The sequence below is a fragment of the Canis lupus genome, chromosome 19 (genome assembly GCF_011100685.1).
Source record: "Canis lupus familiaris isolate Mischka breed German Shepherd chromosome 19, alternate assembly UU_Cfam_GSD_1.0, whole genome shotgun sequence".
In the NCBI taxonomy this organism is placed as follows: Eukaryota; Metazoa; Chordata; class Mammalia; order Carnivora; family Canidae; genus Canis; species Canis lupus.
Genome location: NC_049240.1, coordinates 16,690,717 through 16,712,917, shown reverse-complemented (window position 1 = coordinate 16,712,917; position 22,201 = coordinate 16,690,717). Strand labels below are relative to the sequence as shown.

At 38.3% G+C, this 22,201-nt stretch overlaps 1 protein-coding gene across 1 annotated transcript in view; it reads right to left on the bottom strand.

Annotated features, from left to right (window-relative positions):
- The window catches only part of ANKRD50 (ankyrin repeat domain 50), a 31,239-nt gene extending 9,800 nt beyond the window's left edge, over positions 1–21,439 (bottom strand). The window contains exons 1-3 of the mRNA XM_038564710.1: positions 21,224–21,439; positions 18,701–19,646; positions 1,021–1,250 (exon numbers count right to left, since the gene is read on the bottom strand). Coding sequence (XP_038420638.1) covers positions 1,021–1,250; positions 18,701–19,212 — 742 coding nt within the window. The 5' untranslated portion in view covers positions 19,213–19,646; positions 21,224–21,439. The remainder of the gene's footprint in view (positions 1–1,020; positions 1,251–18,700; positions 19,647–21,223) is intronic.
- Positions 21,440–22,201: the final 762 nt, after the last annotated feature.

The following is a 22,201-nucleotide window of genomic DNA, read 5'->3' as shown; positions in this document are numbered from 1 at the left end:
AATATAGTGACACTAAAAGGCTTACAAATGTCAAAAAGCAGGAAATCAAATTGATATAAGGAGGATCTCAATTAGGCAGGATGACATACACAGAATTTAACACATAATGTTAAGGAGTGGTTACTTATTACTTTATCCCTGAAGGATGTTAATATTTGACTATGTTGTCATTTAAAACATTTTCCATATGGAGCACGTATTATTTAATAACCAGATAAAACAAATATGAAAATCTTCAAAAATACTAGAGGATTAATTTCTTTGTGCACAAAACAGTTTCAAATAGGCTATTTCCTTCAGTCCCATAACAAGTCCAATGCTGTTACCCCACAGTTATACCCTCATAGGCCGATTCTGATTAAGGGCCAAAGTAATTTTCATTAGATTAACTCTCACCTGAAGCCATTAATAACAATGCTGCTGGTTAGTGCAGTGAATACATCAGGAAAGAGAAAATCTCATTCCAAAAATGTTAAATTCTCAGATACGAGTGGATGAAACTTATTTAGACCCAGTAAAAATCTTAATGTTCCTTCTCTCTGGTGATACGTCTGCAAATTTTAATTCTGAATACACTCATTTCAATTCAAAACCATGTTTCAACTTAAAACAGCGAAAAGCAGAAAGAAATATGTAGGACATAGGCAAGGAGAACTGAGAAAAATCTAGGAAAAATTTAAATAAATGGAATATGCTATGTTCATAGATGGAAAGAAAGCACTTTTTATATTTCAAATTTCTCCTATATTAAAAGTTTTAACCAAATTTAATATTTTTTATTTCATTAACAGAATTCTTAAAAGTATGCTATTAAAGCCAATCTGGAGGAACAGAAGTAAAACTATATAATTTAGAATAAAATATTGGTGACAAAGAGGGCTAGGAAGTAACTGTACAAAAAAAAAAAAATTTAAATATTAAACCAATGTGGGATTCCCCCAAAATGCCAACAGATGGTTCGGAAGATAAGACAGATAATTTAGAAATATGTCAGTAACACATCAACAAACATACACTTACCGGTAAACATTTTAGTAACAGCCTTACTCTGTTTTCGGGCGGAACACAGAAGCAATAGCCATGGTGGAAAGAACTCATGGTGACCAGCTAAAAGTTCTGCAACAGTTCCAGATAAGCTGGTAGACGTCTGTTCACCTTCAGTAATGTTACACCCTTCATCAACAGAATCAACAAGTAGATATAGGCTTTGCTGAGGAGGCTTCATTCCCAAAAGAGGGAGAAGAACACATCTGTAAAACACACCCGTATGAACATTTTGAATATTATTGGCTATGATGTTTAGTTTATCACTCAAACATTAGTAACGTAGGTTATAAATATGTTTTAAGAATAAACTAAATTTTAGAATACAAATATTGTACAAACTTTAGTTCCTCACTTTATGAATACTCATCCTAAATAGTTCACATTTTCAGTAACACTTTCCACCTTAAAATATGTGAGAGAGTATGCGTGTATCAGTAATTCAGCATAAAAATAAGGAGGACAGTAGGAATGTCAGGAAACTAGATTTCAGTGTTCCCTTCCTGATTTTTTCAGTCACCAGTAAAAAGCTTGAATTGCTTATAACCAAGTAAAAATGTGTTGCAAAGGATAAAGAAAAAAAGAAAACAAGTTTGGGGACTGCTTTAATAAAAAGAAAATATCGGGCAGCCGGGGTGGCTCAGCAGTTGAGTGCTGCCTTCAGCCCAGGGCATGATCCTGGAGACTGGGGGTCGGTCGAGTCCCATGTCAGGCTCCCTGCATGGAACCTGCTTCTCCCTCTGCCTGTCTCTCTCTCTCTCTCTCTCTCTCTCTGTGTGTGTCTCACATGAACAAATAAATAAAATCTTTAAAAAAAAAAGAAAGAAAGAAAATATCAAGTATCCTACAGAATTTAGAAATGTTTTATCATTCTTTCTCTTACAAAATGACTGCAGGCTATACTGGCGTGTCACACACAAATTTTATTTGAAAAGATAGTACAAAGATAAATCACTATAATCTAGATCCCATTTGGGACCATTTGGTGTATGTTCAAATTTCAATGTAAAGGACAACTTATTAGGTTTAATTCAACAAACAATGCATTTCCTACTCATAATTTATATTGCAAATCAATGTAACATTTTCATAACTGAAACAATGCTCATTCATTTTCAACAAATATTTACTTAAGCATGTCATGTACTGAATAAGGCACTGAAAGGGACATAATCCATTTAGTTATGAATACCAAATATTTATAGCTAATCCTTCCTACAACTCTCTTAAACTTTAAATCTAATTTATCAGTATGTCCTATCAATATTTCTTTACAAAAATCTCTCAAACCCACCTCAGTCTGTAACATTAACCCCCTACTCACACCACCATCATCTCTCTCTCACCTGGACTATCAAAATCTCCTGTATGTTCTGTATGTTACTTGTCTCCAGCCACTCCCCAGGGTTCCTACTGCAGCCAGAGCAACTTTTTACAATACTACTCCAGCCACACTAGCCTTCTTTCAATGACTTTTATTATATACAATCACATGAGGACCTTTTCATTTGCAGTTTTCTCTACCTGAAATGTGCTTTTTTCTCTTTATGTAATTAATTCATCCTTAATCTTCAACTGTAAACCTAAGAGTCACTTTCCCAAGACTGAATCCCTATAATACACTTTCACGGTATTAAATATTCCTTTCATAACACTATCAAATTTGCAATGTTAGACTTACTAATTCAATGTCATTAATCCTTGTTTCTTCCTTTTCACTGTAAGCATCAAGAAAACAGGGACTATGTCAGTTTTGCCCATGATAGTGTACCCCGAGACTTAGCATAGTGCTGTGCCCATAATAGATCCTAAATAAAGACTTGACATTGTTGTAGTCTAGAATGGAAAACAGGAAACTTCAAAGCAGTGTTCCCAGTGCTATGGTAAACAGCAGTAACATTACTAATGTGGTAAATAAGAAATGACCAACTCAAGGGAAGTAGAGAGGAAAGGCAGAGGATGTCAGAGAAATATCCAAATATTAGGTGCTCAAGATGAATTAAGTTTTGAAGAACCAATTATAACTTTCCAGGAATTAGGGAACCCTGGGTGGCGCAGCGGTTTAGCGCCTGCCTTTGGCCCAGGACGCGATCCTGGAGACCCGGGATCGAATCCCACGTCGGGCTCCCGGTGCATGGAGCCTGCTTCTGCTTCTCTCTCTGCCTAGGTCTCTCTGCCTCTCTCTCTCTCTCTCTGTGTGACTATCATAAATAAATAAAAAATAAAAAAAAAATAACTTTCCAGGAATTGTAATAAATTTACAATAAATTTACAATAAAATACAATGAAGGGGAAGCCAGGCAACCCTGACAGAAGGAATATGCTAAATTTGGGAAAATTTACTTTCCTGTATCTTATGTATATATTTCCTGTATTAGGAGAACAAAGAAGGTTGATGAAAAACCAATACTATAGTTAATATATATATTATAGTATTTAACATATTATATAGTAAGTACTATCATCACTGCCAGTTGAGAAATAACACACAGTGCTGTGAGAGTACACAGAAGGCCAACCTAACTTACATTTGATAGGGACAGGGAGGGGAGAGGGCTTGGGAAGACAAAAAAAAAAAAAAAAAAAAAAAAAAAAAAGGAGCTTCGTAAGGAGAAAGAGCTAGGGTAGGGATAATATAATACACAGAACCCCCATTTCCTCCCCCAAAAATCTAGTTGAGGCAACCTCACCTGCAAAGTCTTGAAAAGAGAAAGACCACTGAACAAAGTATGGAAGAGAAGAGTTAGGACAATGCATAAATACTGGGCTTTATAAACTTTATTATGAAATTTGGAGTATGACCTAAGGGTATTAGGGTATTAATGAGCCACTGAAGTATTTTAAGCAGGAAATTGATATGTTTATATTTGTGTTTATAAAGATAACTGGCTATATTTGAAGGAGAGCCTGAAGCAGGGTTAAGTCTACAAGGGAAGAGTGACATGGAAGGCCACTGCTTATAAAAAAGGGGAGGGCACCACTGCTAACTTTCATTCACTGTTCTATATGCTTTAAGTAGTTTACATATCCATTAACTCATCAGATTCTCACATTAACTCTTTAAGATGGTACTATTATAATACCATTTCCAGATGAGGGAATCAAAGCAACATGAGGATAAATCATTTGTCCTAAGTTAAAGGAAGAGATTCAAGTCTAAGGACTGACTCCAGAAACTACACAAGGTGCCAATTCATCCGGTTTGCCTGAGACTTTCTAAGTTTTAAGCACGGAGTCTAGAAACTAGCTGCCCTTCCTCCCCCCTCGCCCCCACCTCCTGGGCAAACCAGGTGGTCAGTCACCCTAATCTATACTCTTAACCATTAGGGTCTAATAATTATGGCGCATATTGTAAGGATTTGAGGGAAATCTGGCAGGTGAAATTGATGGGATATGATTATTTGATGGCTTTTGCTCACTCTAGGTTGTTGGCTCTTTTCCTAGTTTCTTATAATAGCAACTGAAATAATTGTTTCATACTTTTCTTCTAATATGATCCTTTAATACTGTGTATTCCTTTCTAAGTATTTTCAATATCATCTAGCTCAAAATAATTTCCCTTTGATTCCTTCTTTCAATTATAGGTTATTTAGAAGTGAGCTCTATAGCTTTCAAATATTTGGGGATTTCCCAGGGTTTTTTATGTTGTTGTGTTATTATCATCATTTATTTCAACTGTGATCAGATAACATACTTTGTATAACAGGCATGCCCTTAAATTTATTAAGATTTGTTTTGTGGCCCAGAATATATCTATCTTAGTAAAAGTTGTATGGGCACTTGAAAAGAATGTGTACTCTGCTTGTTGGGTAGACTGTTCCACAAATGTCAATTAGGTCAATTTGGTGATAGTATTATTCAATTGTTCTTACCGATCTGCTGTTTATTTGCTCTATCAATTACTGAAAGGAGAGGTTAAAAGATCAGAATGTAAATGTAGATTTATCCATTTCTTCTTGCAATTGTATTAATTTTGATATTTTGAAGTTGTGTTATTAGGAATAAACAGTTACAATTGTTACATCCTTTAGGAATTTATCACTGTATCATTATGAAATGCTCCCCTCTTATGCCTGGTAATATTCTTTTCTTCAAAGTTTACATCCCTTGATATTAATGTAAGCTTTTCCTTTTGTAGGGTTGGCAGGGTATATATTTCCTCATTCTTTTTCATGTAGACTATATGTCTCTTTCTATACAAAGTATACTGAAGGCAACATATAATTAGATCTTACATGTTTTATGCAATCCAACTGCCATTTTAGTTAGGATATTTACAATTTATATTTAATATGATTACTGATATACTTCAGTTTAATTAAGTCTACCATGTTTCTGTATCATTTTGCAATATAAAGGTACATCTGTTAAATATATTACTTAGGATTACAGTTGCTAGGTTAATGGTCATACTTGTGTATACTTTGGTAGTAACTGACAAAATATTCTCCTCAAAACTTACATATATATTCACAAAGTTATGTAAGAGTGCCTGTTTAATTTTTCCACAGATGCACAGAAAATGGCATCATTATAGTCTTAGTTTACATTTGCCTATCATGAGGCCAATCACATTCACATATGCCTAGGAGTCATAGTTTTTTTTCTTTAAATTGTGTCTTCGTATTTCTTTACCCATTTTACAAAAGACTATCAATTTTTCTTTTAGGGACGCCTTAGTATTAAAGAAGTACGTTTGTTGCTAATTTTCACCCACTATATGTTATTTTTCTTTTTGGCTTTTAAAGGTATTTTTTAACATGCAGTTTCTTTCTTTGTTTTTATGTAGATAATATATCAGAGCTTTTTTTTTATGATTCCTGAGTTTTATGTCACTTTTCTGAGGGTACTTCCCAACTTTATGCTTAAAAAACATTTCCTCATGTCTTCTTCAAAAGCTTTGAATATTTTATTTTTACTTTTTAATCAAATTAATTTTGACATAAAGATGTGACCTAGGGTTCCAATTTATTGTTCCATATGGCTCCACAGATATTCCAAAACTATCTATGAAATTATATTTCTCCTATTGATTTGAAATATCTCCCTTTTCACAGAGTAAGTCCTAATATATACTTTGGATATATTTCATTTCATTCTGTTGTCTTACCATCTCTTTTCCAAGCACTTTTATTTCTGCTTCATGTAATAGTTTAACTCCAGCAATTGCTTATTAATTACATTTTCAATTAAGGCTATATGATGTTTGGCCACGCATTTCTTTTGTTCCATGGCAACATTTTTCCGGTGAGAGTTTTCTGTGCTCGGTTTCTCAGATTCCTTCCTCTTTTGTTCCTGAGATATATTTTTAAATATCTGTGACAGCTCTTCTTCAGTAAGATAAGTTCCCTCTGGACCAGCAATTGCAGGTTAGTGTATCCAGTGTCCAGGCTTGTAAGAATTCTCCTTATGACTCAGAGTTACAGGCATGAAAAAGGCCTTTGAGCTTCTACTTCTCCCCAGCCAATTAAGACCAGAAGCTGTGGGGATACACACATGAGGCATGGTTTCTCACCACAAACCTCTCCTGAACTACCCCCAAATGTCTGACTCACTCTTCTCTGCCCTCTTTGTTCTTCCTTTCTGCCTAACTGGGTCCAGGGGAGCTTTTAGTACATAAGTCTTTAACCTGTCTCCATGGTTCCAAATAAGAGCTTTTATACTCTTGATGATATTCAGGGTATGGACTTATTTTAAAGAATAAATGTTCTGCTAGTTTTGTCTGCATCTCAATTTGATGTTAACTTCCATATTATATTGAGGTTTGGGCTTATAGCTCTTTTATCGTTTTACTTTCTTGCTTTTGTACTATTTTCCATGTCTTAATCATATTACAACCAGAAGCCAGTTTATGGCTTTAAAAATGTTAAGCTATTTTTTCTAGTCTTGACCTCACCTAAATCTCAAAAGTAAAAATCCCCCAAACTATCTATCCCTGTGGATACCCCATATGCATCTCAAATTTAAATGTTTAAAGAAGTATCCTCTCAATTTTTCCCCCCAAATACATTCTTCTCCACCTGCCTTCTCCATGTCACTTAATGTATCTTATCATCCCCTAATTTCTTTTTATAAGATTTTATTTATTTGAAAGAGAGGGAGAGAAACAGAAAGAGGGGGAGGGGGGAGAGAGAGAGAGAGAGAGAGAGAGAGAGAGCTTGTGCAGACAAATATGGGGGTGGGCGGGAGAAACAGGCTCCCTGCTGGGCAGAGCGCCCAACACAGGGCTCCATCTCAGGACCTTGGAATCATGACCAAAGCCAAAGGCAGATGCTTAACTGACTGAGCTACCCAGGTGCCCGATCATCCCCTAGTTTCTTTTTTTTTTTTTTTAAATATTTTATTTATTTATTCATGATAGACAGAGAGAGAGAGAGAGAGAGAGAGAGGCAAAGACACAGGCAGAGGAAGAAGCAGGCTCCATGCAAGGAGTCCGATATGGGACTCGATCCCAGGACTCCCAGGATCATGCCCTGGGCCAAAGGCAGGCGCTAAACCGCTGAGCCACCCAGGGATCCCATCCCCTAGTTTCTTAAGTCAAAAATCATAGGTTTCATTCCTGAGTTCTCCCTTTTGCTCCAGCCACAATGCTCTCCTTTCAGTTCTAACATCAAACATATCTTTTACTCCTGAAGGACACCTTCCCTAATCACCATGTCTTAAGAAGACTTTGTCATCACTTACTACTGCTACTCTAAACACTGCATCTCAACTGTCTTCTTTGTACTAGTTATATTCTCAAATTAATTTATTGCATTATTTGTGTAAGTTGTAAGGCTAAGTGAAGCTCTTTCCACCTCCGTATCCCCTCCTCTAGGATTTGGCTGTCTTCTCCTACCACACTAAGCTACTCTTCTTCATATCTTCTCAACCTTTCAATTATGAAATATATCAATATCCAGATCTTGGATCTTCTCTTTACCTATTTATATTCACTTTTTACATAAGTTTATTAATGCCCTTAAGTACCATCTATATGCCACTGAAAACCAAATTTATATACACAGCCAGGAACTTTTTTTCTGAATCTAGACTTGTGAATCCAACTACTTACTCAACTTCTCTGCTTAGATATCTAATGTTGAATATATATTAAAACCCAAACTTCAGACCTCTAAACCTCATCTTGTGTTTCCCTTAGTCTTCTCCATTTCAGTAAAGGGCAATCCCATTCTTCCAGTTTCTCAGAACCACAATTTTACTTCTCTTTGTTCTCTTCATACTCCACACATCCAATGTGCTTTCAGATCAATCTTAAAAATAATCAAAACACAGTAATTCTCACTACCTCCACCACTCTACCCAAGTCCAAGCACCACTGCCTCTTACTTCCATTACTGCACTAATCCGGTACTTATTGCCTTGCTTCCACCTTCACCAAACTAGTTCTCAACTAAGTAGCCAACATGATACTTTAAAATCTTAAGCTAGATGTTACTATGCTGTTTAAAAGACCTGATATCTTCCAAACTACTAATAGTGAAAATAAATGAATAAATGTACATGTTGTACTTAAAACAGCCTTGAAGTCCACACATTGTATGGATCCTATTTCTCTACTTGACTCCTTTTTTTTTTTTTTTTAAGATTTTATTTATTTATTCATGAGAGACACAGAGAGATAAAGAGAGAGGCAGAGACACAGGCAGAGGGAGAAGCAGGCTCCATGCAGGGAGCCCGATGTGGGACTCGATTCCGGGTCTCCAGGATCAGACCCTGGGCTGAAGGCAGTGCTGAACCGCTGAGCCACCCGGGCTGCCCCCCAAATTCCTAATGTTTTAAATTAAAATATATTATTCCTCAGTCAAGAAATAGTTACTGAGTCTCTACTATATTCTATGCCCTGGAGATATAAAGGGAACAAGACAGGTAAATAGTCTGCTCATTCCAGTAGGTAGGCATAAAGTCAAAGTAAACAAATGGCACAAAATAATTTCAGATCATGATAGACACTGAAAACTAAGGAATGAAGAAAATAAAAGTGTGATGATCTGATTTAAAAAACTGACTGGGTAGGAGACTTCTTAAAGATGTGATGTAAAGGAAAGGCTCTCTGAGGAGGTAATATTAAAGCTGGCATCTAAGTGATATCAGAGCAGGTAGTCACATAGAACTACTGGCTGGAATTTGACCTATTTCAGAACATAACAAGGGTAATGATGTGGATAAAGAGCAATGAATAAGGATGAAAGTGGTACAAGCTGAGGTCAAACGCTAGGCAAGACTGGATCATGTAAGTTTATATTTTACTCTAAAGGTAGTGAGAAGCCATTGGCAGATTTTAAGCAGGTAATTAATATGATCTGATACTCCAACTGGTTTGTGAAGGTAAGAGGGACAACAACAGCAACAGGAAAACCATATTGGGAGGCCAGTGCAGGAGTCTATGCAAGAAAGAACAGAAGTAGTAGAAATGGGGCTGCATAGAGGTGAAGACATTTGTTTTATCACTGAAATAAAACAAAAATAGTTAATGGATTGAATGTAGGGGATAAGTCAAATTGAGGAATCAATGATTTCTAAATTTTTAATGAAAATTATGGATTTTGTACGTGAAGTATTATTTCCTTAGCTTTTTTACTGCTAGCTATTTTTACAATAGTGGTATAGTATTGGTTCCACACCTCTAGCATTCTCCTTGAACCGAGAAGCTAGCCACAACATGTCCTTCTCATGGTGATAGTACAAACAAAGAGGATAAACCCAACTACTCATGCACATTTTAAGCCTCTGTTTGAATCATGTCTACTGACATTGCACTGGCCAAAGCAAATCTCACATGGTTGAACCAAACGGAAAAAGTCAGAGAAGTATATTTCTCCTCTGGTAGAAGGACCTGCAATATCATATAGCAAAGACCAAGAGTACATGGAGAGATGAAGAACAAAAACAAATCAATCTATCACAGTTTCTATGTATTCAAATCCTGAGTCATAATTGTAAAAGGTCTGTAACTTCTGGAAAGCTCCAAATCTTTCTTCTAGATAACCGCAAGATATAATTAGTTCTCCTAATTAATACTTATTTATTAAGCAATTATATGAGCACTTAAAATTCTATTTTATTACCAATGGCTATATTTAACTATGCATGTACACAGTAAAAAAAACAATAACAGTAGAATATTTCTCAGATTAGAATAACACGAAAGACAAAAAAACTGACTGAAAAAAAGTAAGACAATTATATATAGTATGGTCAAAGACATAATGAGAACAACGGGAGGGTAAATAGGCAACCAATCAACGGGAGGGTAAATAGGCAACCAATCAGAATATACTTAAAAATGTATTTTTTAAAATGTAAGCTCTATGCCCAACATGGGACTTGAACTCACAACCTTGGAAATCAAGAGTCAAATGCTTTACTGATCGAGCCAGTCAGATACCCCTTAGAGATATTTTTAAGGGCAGAAAAGCATTTACTTCATTAATTCAAGCCTCTACTATATGGAAACCATTTTATTTCATAAAATTTTTTAAAAACTGCAAACATGCTAAAAACAAAGTAAAAACAAAACAAAACCACCTAAGAAGAAAATAATCTACAACATATATAATAAAAAATCCATACCTTTATTTTACATACATGAAGTTCTCATTAAACACTGAGAAAAGTAAGAATATTCTTACTTTTCACATCTCCTACTAGCTTTAACACTCCTACATGCTTAAAATGTTTCTTAAACAACAAATAACCTTATGTGCTCTGATGAGGCTTCTGAAACAGGATACTACTTTAGATGGAACAGAATGAAATTATCAAGAGCTATAAAGATATGCAGAGAAATTTGAATTTGTTGTATAGGTTATCACAGTCTCAGAAGAATGACCCAAAGAAAGCACTGTTTTACTATGGTTAATTGGCAAACTATGAACAAAATGAATTGGGATATAGAGGCTAAAATTAAGTAGATCAACTAGGAGTAGATGAATAAATATTCTAGATTAGGGTAAAAGATTCAAGAAACATTCTAAGAAAAAGATTAAATGCCTTAGAATAAACTAATAGGAAAAAAAAAAAAAAAACCACCTCTAGAAACAAGCTCAGGGCAGTGCTTCTTAAACTTCAATGTGTACAAGATTCACTTAGGAAATGGGTTTAAAGGCATATTCAGATTCAACAGACCTGAGATTCTCCATTTCTACTAACCTCCAAGTGATGCCAATAATGTTGATCTTAAGATCACACTTTTAAGTAGAAAGAGTCTAGGAAATAATTAAGAAACAACTTAGATAAAAAAGTCAGTTTTCCCAGAATTTCTGATAATGATCAAGTTTCATATTATATGCTTTCCATGTATCCTTCCATCTTGGCACCTGTTAAAGTTGCATTTTTACATTTATTTTTGTGATTATTTGTTCCAAGTATTTCCCCACACACACTTAACCCGGTGAGTGTCCTGTTTGGGTCACAACTTTAGCCCTGACACTGAGTGTATTTCAGGCACCCAGCAGGTGCAGAATATTCATTTCAGAAATAAATGAATGAGCCAATGAATAGAAATGTTAAGAAAGATGATGATTTGAAAAACACAGAAAGGGCAGCCCTGGTGGCTCATCGGTTTAGCGCCGCCTTCAGCCGGGGGTGTGATCCTGGAGACCCGGGATCAAGTCCCACGTCAGGCTCCCTGCATGGGGCCTGCTTCTCCCTCTGCCTGTGTCTCTGCCTCTACCTCTCTGTGCCTCTCGTGAATAAACAAATAAAATCTTTAAAAAAAAAGAAAAAAAAAAGAAAAACACAGAAAGTGAAAAGATACATGTTGATCAGAATGAGGATAAAAGCTGATGATACAGATTCATTGCTATCATATTAGACATGAGCATTGGAAGCCATGTAAAGTAAATAAAATTATTGAAGGAGTGTGTTTAAAGAGAGAAGGAAGACCTAAGTATGCTTTGTTGAACAAATACTTAGAACCTAGAGGGTTCTCTAGGGAGGGTAACCAAACAACAGAGTCATGGGATTTGGAAAGGAAGAAATTCAAATAATGAAACAAATTCTAAGGCTAAGATGGAGTGAGCAATGAGTTCAAAATCTACTATGCATAAATATCTTTCTGTGATTATGGATACATAGAAGTCTGACTTCAATAAGTTAAAAAATGAGGTGAAAGTAGTATTTGCATACAAAAATTCAAGATATGAAGATTTAGTGGGAAATTTGAAAAAATATATTTTTTTCAGAGGAATAGGAAACATGTTTCTGTATGAAAATGCCAGTAGGGGCCAGGCTGGATTTATAGACAAATGAAGTAGTCTTGGAATAGAGTAATAGAGTTGGGGAAACTCAATCAAATGAGGGCATGTAGGCCCCATCTAAAGACAGCAGCTAACTCAGTTCCACCAGATTACTGATTCAAAAGAATGAGAACCTAATATTGTCAAAATTTCCATTTCTTTCCAAGAACAAATAAAAATCTGGACGTGTGTGTGTGTGTGGAATTTCCTGAATTGGGTAAAAAATATTCTATTTGTAGGGCATAACTTTTACTCTCTCTGTTCTAAAAAAAAAAAAAAAAAAAAAAAAAATTTCTGAGCTAAGAAGTAAATGAAAGAATGACCAAGCAGAACTAAAAACGTGGCTGAAATCAAACAGCATAAATATGGACCAATAGGTTATGTCATTTTTCCTTTTTTTTTATAGGTAATGTCATTATAGCAGAAGTGACTAAAGGTTAAGGAATAGTTCGTAAAAATGATAAGGTGTACCAGGAACGGGAATCAATGGAAGGCTCTTAGATATAAAGTATAAAAGAGAAAGAATCCATCAGGGGTAGAAAGAAGAGGTTTTAGGAAGGGAACATGGGCGGGTTTGAATAAATGGAAGTCCATCTTAAAGTAAAAATAACATGATTAAAAGTTGGAAACAACAGACAATTCAATGAAAAATGACTATCTTAGACTAAAAAGAAATATAGAATTTTGATTATGAAAATGATATTCATTTATTTAAAATATGAACAGTAAAGATACTTTACAAGATCTTTTAATCTGATAATCGCTAGGAATGGATAATGACAATTATTTTAAATAGTATTAGTTATACAAGACAGATAATAGAAAGGGAATATTTTGCCTTGAAAATACCCCAAAACCAAAAGTAAGAGGGAAGCACACATTCCAGTCTCATTCTGTTCTTGTCCCTTTGTTGAGTATGCCAAAAATACTTGGAGCCAGTTAAGACAGAAGATAGACATCTGACCACTTAAAACTATCTGGACTAATGCCATATTCATACATGCTAAAGAGCAGACACAGCAGGTTAATAAATTAATAATCACTATACCAGACTGGTCTGCATGGAAAACTGACCTAAATGATATACCATTTCAATTCTTTCTTTTGCAAGAGCTTCAGCTGTCCTTCAATTAGGTTCAAACATATTCTAGATAGGTAAGTAGCATTATTCACTCATTCAAATGATAATCATTTATCATTTACTATATGCAAAGTGCTGTTCAAAGCACTATGGTAAACATAAAAAATTAATCAGTCATGAATAATGTCATGAAGAAGCATATGCCTAATAGAGGAGATAACAGAAGATGCATGCATAAAGAAGCTAAAAATCTAAAGAGATACAAGTGAAAAATTATAAATGTTCAAGATAAGGAAATAAAAAGATTAGAAGATTTAACCATTTGAGGATTCCCATCTGATGTAAACAAATGTCATTTGGTCTTCAATTCCTTTCTTTTTTTTTAAAAAAAAAGGTGTTTTTTTAAAAATTCTTTTTATTTATTTATGATAGGCACACAGTGAGAGAGACAGGCAGAGACACAGGCAGAGGAAGAAGCAGGCTCCATGCACCTGGAGCCCGACGTGGGATTCGATCCCGGGTCTCCAGGATCGCGCCCTGGGCCAAAGGCAGGCGCTAAACCGCTGCGCCACCCAGGGATCCCTTCAATTCCTTTCTAACAAGCATTTCACTACTAACACATGTTTTTCTGCTAAACTCTCAAAGTTTAGAGTCAGTCATCCTAATTCTTCATCACAATTTTATTCCATTTGCACATCGCACAGAACAAAATTCTTTTACTCAGGAAAATTGATATAACACATAGAAAACTCATACCTGGTCCTGTAGATTGTTAATTAAAAATAAAAATTACAGAATGAGATCTACCAGGAACAAAAATTTGTATTTCCTAGCACCACATCCATCTAAATTGCCAAGAACACCCTTGGGTTCAAGGACCATGACAGGAAGGTTCAGAAAGGAGTTTCTGGTTGAATGAAATAACCACATTCATTCATTTCTGCCTCTAAACCAGTCACAAGATCTGAAACTACCACACTCCTTCTCACATTTCCTAACTTAGATATCTTGATACTTCTGTCAAAAATAACTGAGATTTGTTTTACAGTTTTATGACTGCCAGGGAACTGTAACACTAACTTTAGAAAATATACAAAATATACAAAGTTTTCCAAAAAGAGGCTGAAAAGGCAAAACTGGCAAAGGGAAAAAGGCAAAAAAAAGAAAAAAGAAATCAGTCTCTAATTCTCAAATAAAAATGTAATTGTCATTAACTTAGTTTCATCAACAGAAATGAGAAAAAAAATCTAAATATAGCAACAATAGCTTTGCACTTTAACCAATTAAAAGAGAAACAGGGAAAAGGGAAAAAAATAAATTAAGGGGTCTTCATCCATCATTCCCTTTAGCAGATCACATAACTCTTTGCAGCTAGTGTTAAAACATTCAAGTGTTTCATGAACACTCGAACAAGTATTTACCCCAAATATTATTTCCCTTTATACCAATAACTTTTATTGTAAGAACTTAAGCTCCATGAAGGCAGGGCATTTTGTCTGTTCTATTCACTGATTTATGCACAGCTGAATTCGACCTAACACACAGAAGGTTCTCAAGAAGTATCTCCAGCTGAACTGTGCTTAAAACACAAAAGACTCAAATATTTGCTATAAAAATCAATGAATATCAGAAGAAATTTTGTGACAACTAAATCTAAAAATCAAGATACTATATTATGACAGAAAGGAAAGAAAGCAGCATTTAACTAGAGTAAAATAACGTTCCTCTTTTTTTTTTTTTTTTTTTTTTTTTAAGATTTTAGTTATTTACTCATGAGAGACACAGAGAGGCAGAGACACAGAGGAGAAGCAGGCTCCATGAAGGGAGCCTGATGTGGGACTCGATCCCGGGACTCCAGGACCACGCCCTGGGCCAAAGGCTGGCGCCAAACTGCTGCGCCACTCAGGGATCCCCCATCTTATTTTTATTATCACATAGGAAAAAGGATTTCAATAGACCAGTAATTAACAAGTTACCATGTAGGTGTATGACTTCACGTAAGAAGTTTTTTTTTTTTTTTTGTGGTATTACATATTCTATCTAGTATTATTGAAGATAAAAACTAGGGAAAAATTTAGGAAGTAAATTGCAGAAAGTGTATAAAAATGCATTCAATAATAAATCGCTTCTCTGCAATTCCCCCAACTTTGTGAATCTGTGAAGAACTAAGATTTTTATCAATTTTCTATTACTATTAAATTGTCTCATACATGAATATATTAAACTATCAATATTATTAAGTGTTAGATGTTTAAAAAGGAACAATACAAAACTGGTTTTTAATTTTTTTCTTTTAAAGATTTTATTTATTTATTAAAGACACAGAATGAGAGAGAGAGAGAGAAAGAGAGGCAGAGACACAGGCAGAGGGAGAAGCAGGCTCCATGCAGGGAGCCTGACGTGGGACTCGATCCCGGGTCTCCAGGATCACACCCTGGGCTGCAGGCGGCGCTAAACCACTAAGCCACCGGGGCTACCCTTAATTTTTTTCAAAAGCATATTATAATATGCTTTGATCTCTGTCTCGCTTAAAATATTATAACTTCTTGAAAACAGTGATTGTTTACCTGTTAAATTACATTTCTCCCTGCCTAAATAAAATCAATTCCTATTAAAATGCTCTAAAGGACTTATTTAACCAATCAATCACCAATAAACTTAAAATAAAATCTTGACTCTGTCTAAAAAGTAAAGGCTTAGATCATCTAATGCAAAAATATTTCTCTTTATGAACTGCATTGTCATATTTGCAATTGACTACGGTTATATTAGAGCTTCACAGTCTTAAAGGAAATGTACTCTATAAATCATCATAAACAGTTGTTACAATACCAGAGTCATCTAATTTATTTGATTAATTACTTTAATGATGAAGAAAGAAAGTGACCCAGGTTTTTGAAAAATCTAGGAAGAGATTAAGAGCACCAAAATGGTCCAAATAAAAAGGCTATGCTTCCTCTATCAAAATACAGATTAGGAATACAAAGTGATTAGTTCCTTCTGCCAATCAGAAAATCAGGACTGGCGTGGTTTTTACATATAGCTCTAATTGCTTATTTCCCTTCAATTAGTTAAAAGTCACACAGGGAAAAAAATAGGGGGACCATCTGAGTATAAGGACCTTTTTCAGAAAAATCTATGCTACCATACAGAATGATATGCTCAAAATCAAAATAAAGCAAAAATATAGAGTTATCAGACATGATTTAAAATTTTTAAAGACATTAGAAATTTACATATGAATTCTAAGAGAATAAACTGTAAAACTGCTTAATTTAGTTGGACTAATAAATTCAACTTAGCTAAGTTCTTTGAAACACTAATATGTTAAATCCACATAACTTACAAGAAATCACATTATAAAAAATGAAAATTCAGCTCTTCAACTAGTGTTAGGATCATCAGAGAAAGTAGAAAGTCCATTGGAAAAGAGCTGTTGATATACAGAGATTTTAAGTATCTTATAAAGTAGAGTTTTATATATTAAGGACTACACTACTGGTTCCATTCACAGTGATTCCATTTTTAAAACTGTCCACTGAACCTGGTATTTCATATTTGTGCACCAGTATCACCTATCAGATTTACTTGTTACTTAAAAATGATCTAATAGTTTTAACCCTGATGTTGGTGGCTAACAGGAAAAGATAGCAGATTTGCCCTGAGTTTTATTGAATTACAATTATACATTAAAAACTGCAAAAATATCACACCTCTCAAAGATACCTACCTCCCTTTGGGTGACTTTAATATACCTGTCCCATGTTTAAATTCATATACCACTATCCATAAAGATCATTCCAGATTACTACTACACATCACTTATATGAGTAATCTGAAACCTACACTCAAAATCACAACTGTGACACACACCCCTGTCCTCCACAAACTTCCAATCTACTCTCCCCCTCGAGTCCTTCAAAGAGTTTCTATGACTACAAACATGTGCACATACACACATGCTTCAAATCCTAGCTCTGCCACTGACTAGCCTGTAACCTTAAACAAGCTACTTAAGCTTCCTGTGCCTTGGCTTCCTCATCCATGAAGTGGGAGTAATCACAGCACCTATCTCACAGGATTGCTATGAAAATTACGGAACAATATTTGTAAATCATTTAGAACACTGACACATAGTGTTTGCTATATTATTAGTATTTTCAATTATCACTTAAAAATGAATAGATTTAATGCCATTAAATCTGAGGACATCATAAAAAAAAATCACTCCTTTCATAGCGATTCAAATCCTGTTTCAATGACTCTAAGGGACACACAGAGAAACAGATGGACATTTGGTCTCACACACACACACACACACACACACACACAGGTATGCTAATCTCCACCACATGGTATACCTGCCGCTTTAGGGAACAAACTCTTGCCTGCTAAGAACTATTTACCGTGCAGGGATAAAAGTCTATGGAAAATGGGTAATGCAAGTAGCAGTGAGGCAATAGCAAGCACAAAAATAACAATTTGCCTGCTTCTTCTACAATGAGCAGAGACGGGTGATATGCAAAGAATTATTCTCAAGGAATCACATTTTCTTGAATACACTTTGGATCTACAACAACTCTAAAAAGCAACTTGCTCACTTCTGAGACCAAATGATTTACCTATGGGAAAATGCTTAATTGAGGTTAGGGAAAAGTTGTTTTTCATATTGACCACTACAAATACTAAAATTATGCCAGATTTTCATTATTTTATAAATATCACATATTTAAAAGTACCACTTAACTTTGTTTACTTGATAGGGGAATAAATCCCAAAACACAGATTTTCTGCAGATTCTCAATGGTCAATGATCTCTTTCAAAGAGAACTTGTCTTAGAGAAATAATAATACTATAAGCAAAAAAGATAGTAGATTCTATGCTGAAAGTTCCTTTAAATTCAGCATCATATTCAGTTCGCTCTCCCCGAAAACGTAGCCCACTTTCAGGCAGCTAAATGGTTTTCTCTACCATAAGAACATATAGCCCTCACCAGTTATAGATAACAGTAGAAAAGTAAATAAATAATATTCATAAGTTTAAAAAAATTAAATTTCAACAGTGTTTCACATTCTGTTATTAAACAAGTAAAATAAAAGACATACTTTTAATCCATATCCTATGCAACACAAAGCTTAAATTCTGTTTCTTTCAATACTCAAAGTAGACATGTGTATTTCAACTACAGATTACCCCCAAATACAGAGGTAGCACAGGTACCCCACAAAATAAAAAAAAAAAAAACACTAAAAAAACTAAAAAAAAAAAGAGAGAATCTAGAAAACTGTGAATTTTTGCTTAGAAACCACAACATCAGGGCATTCTTATTGTTACCTTTTAAATGCTTCAGCTGGGTTCCTTTCACATTCTCCAGGCTGTAAGAGGCTTTGGACTGCTGGATCCCTTAGTTTATCCTCATATCCTTGGAGTAGTCCACTGCGGCAGATCTGGGCAACTAGACCTCTAATAAACCCTCCAACACACAAAGTATCAGAGTCTTGGGCTTTGCAGAAATGAAAGGCCAAAGCCTGTCGATGTAAACCTCTCTGCAAGCTTGTAGGTGAACTTGGCCACAACAGCTCAGTGCATAGGGCTGTCTTGCCACTGCCAGGCCCTCCTACCAACAACACACCCCAGGCAGCTCCTTTTCCAGAGACAACACTAGCATTATTCCCAGAATTCATTACAAGGGATGGTGTGTTGACAGCACTATTGCAGCAGTTAGTTTTCTCCTGGAGGCAATGCTGAAGCTTGTGGAAAACCCACTCCCTACAGTAAAACTGCTTCCCCTGCAGTAAACTCGTTTGAGCCATTTTGCAGACTTTCTCTTCCCAAGGATTAGTCATAATAGGTTCCTTATCTTCAACATCTGCTAGATCCTGGATACATCAACACAGGTCTTTACATCCATTAGGACATAACTTGCATATTAAGTTGACTTTGAATGATACATAACGAGTTACAGTAAAACTCAATAGCCACAGATGCCACTTGCCAACTGAATGTGCATGACTTTATTTGGCTCTTTACTCTTGATTATCAGCAGAGAATATATTAGTTTAACTGTTGAACTGGTAGAAAATTGCCTGGTTCCAAAGCATGGCAATACTTTCCCTAAATCTTGATGGGTCACATAACTCCATGGTTATGTCTGGAGTTTATGTGATTGTGGATGTTTCAAGTGTACAGATGAGACAATACATCTGGAAAACTAAAGAGAATGCCCAATCTTTCAATTTGTACAAAATGCTTCTCCAGATTCGAAGTGTTAACTCTGTATCTGAAAATTAGATGCAGAAAATATGTCCGTTACAGTAAATGCCATCAAATAGATTACGCGCATACAGCAGATAGGTAGGTAGCTCTATATTTCTTGTGGAAGGACAGTGGCTCCAACTATTAGACCTTGCCAGTTTCAGGCCTCTGGGCAACTGCCAGCGAGGAAACTGTTTCAGATTATGGCTTTTTATGTGGCAGAAATGACAGGCCTTCATAATCCAAAGCATTCCTCAAATGCACTTTTCAAGAGGGTAGATTCTTAAGGAACCTGTTCACAGGTTTTCTAGGTTCAAGATGCCTGGGAAAAATCAACATTTCCACAAGTAACCAAAATAGATCTTAGGGCAAAATATTGTAATGTTAAGAGCTTATTTACTTAGAAGCTTACAAAGGATACAATCTGCCACTTAAAATAATCCCAAAGATCCATATGCTTCCAAAAAAAAAAAAAAAACCAAAAAACAAAAAACCCATATACTTAATCTTTGGCACTTTCAAAAAGTTGGACAATTACTCCCCCCGCCCAGAATCATAATTACATTTTCCTTCCTCTACGGTTATGCTTCCCAAACAGCTTACATTTCAATCGTTACCCTAGATTTTTGTTGTTGTTGTTGTTTGTAAACTTACTGTAGGAAGAACAAAAAAAACAAAACAACAAAAAAAAAAGGGGCTTTATGCACACACAGTAACATCCTTAACTCTTGGCCCAAAAGGTCCTTCCGACTAGGTTGGTAGAACAGCGCCAGTTAAAGGAAGCTCTATTACACTGCACAGTCCAGCCAGTCAAGGGCTCTGTTTACTCGCCTAAGTCACACTTCTTTTGTTGATAGTTCGCAAAATCTAGGGGATCCTTACCCGGGCTGCGGCTGGAGGGGAATGGGGAAGGGAGGGAGAAAAAAAAAAAAAAAATTTTTTTTTTTTTTTTTTTTTCTTGAGGGGAGGCTGGGGATGATCTTCCATGAATGACACATCTAACTACGAGTGTGAGGGGAGTCCGTCCGTCCGTCCTTCCTCCGCGCTCAAGATGAAGGGTTCGGATGGGGCCGAGGGATGCAACCTACGGCAGTGGCCCGAGAAAAGGCTGCCGGGGAGGAGCGGGGCGCTTCGGGGCTGGGGGGCGCGGGAGGGGGGTGCCTACGGCTCCGGCCTCTGCTTCCAGCTGACAGACAAAAGGAACTCCGGGATTCCCAGGGACGGGAACCACCTCGGGATGGCGCGGCCGCCAGGAGCCGCAGGGGGGCCACCTCGGGGAGGCCACGCACCTCTTCCCTTCCAGAGGGCTGGGAACGCCCCAACACCCCGCCCCGCCCCGAGATTTTGGGGTGTGTCTGGGGGGGGAGGGGTGCCCGACGTCCTCGCGGATCCCAGGAGGGGTCGCCGCCCCCGCCCGACCCCCCGGGGCAGAACCAGGGGGAGAAGCGGGGTCTGCGGCCGAAGGGCTGCAGAGGCGCGGGCGGGGAGTCAGGTTCGAGCCCAGCCACAGCCCGAGCGCCCGAGCGCCCGAGCGCCCGAGCCCCCGAGCCCCCGAGCCGAGGAGGGGCCTGGCCCGTGCCGCCGCTGCCGCCCCTCGGTTACCTCCGCCGCCGCCGCCGCCGCCGCCGAGCCCCAGACACTTGCTCCTCCGAGAATCCGCGGCCGCCAGCGCTCCCCGGGCTCCAGCTGCAGCCGCGTCCTCCGCCCGGCCCGGGGCTCGCTCTCGGCTCCAGATCCCCCGCTTGGCCCCCGGCGACGGCCAGTTCCAGCTGCCCCGGCAGCTCGGTCGAGCTCCTCCCAGCCCCCACCGGCCAACCGCCGCCGCCGCCGCCGCCGCCGCCGCCGCCAGGGCAGTGACTGTCTCAGGCAGCCCGGGACGCGGCCGGCTCCGCCCCGCCCAGGCCCCGCCCCCGCCCCCGCGCAGGCCCCGCCCACCCGCGGCCCCGCCCCCGCGCAGGCCCCGCCCCCGCCGCCCGCGCGGCCTTTCTTCGCCCGCCGGCTCCTCCCCCCCGCGCCGCCGCCGCCGCCGCCGCCTGTGCCCGGGCGTGTGCGGGCGCCCGGACCCCGCTGCCGGCGTCGCGGGACGACCTTTCTCGGGGGTGGCCTTGGGGCCCCGCCTCTCGGGGGGCGGGGGCTGCGTTCTCACGTCCCGGGGCTCACGCGAGTCGCCGCTCCCACCCACCCCGTCACCGCTCGGCCCCGAGCCTTTCTTTGTCTTCCAGGCCGGAGGGGCTCGCGGGCTGCGGGGGGGCGCCCTGGCCGCCCCCGGGATGGGAGCTGAGCTGGGGGCTTGCGGCTGGCAGCTCCTTACACCCCTCGTCCCGGAAGGCCACCTCCCCGCCCCGATCGCCCGGGCTCCCTTGCAATCCCTGAAATTCCCGGGGCGCCTTTTACTCGCTCAGTCCGGGACGGAAGGGAGCCGGGCGAGAACCGGGAAGACTATCGTAAGATTGAAAAGTACAGGCGGGGTGCAGGGCGGCCTCCCCACCCGCTTGGTGGCAGGGACGCGGCCTCCGCCAGGTGGAGGCGGCAGGAGTCGGGGTCTGCTGTCAGCCCCCCCCCCCCCCCGCCCCGGGACGG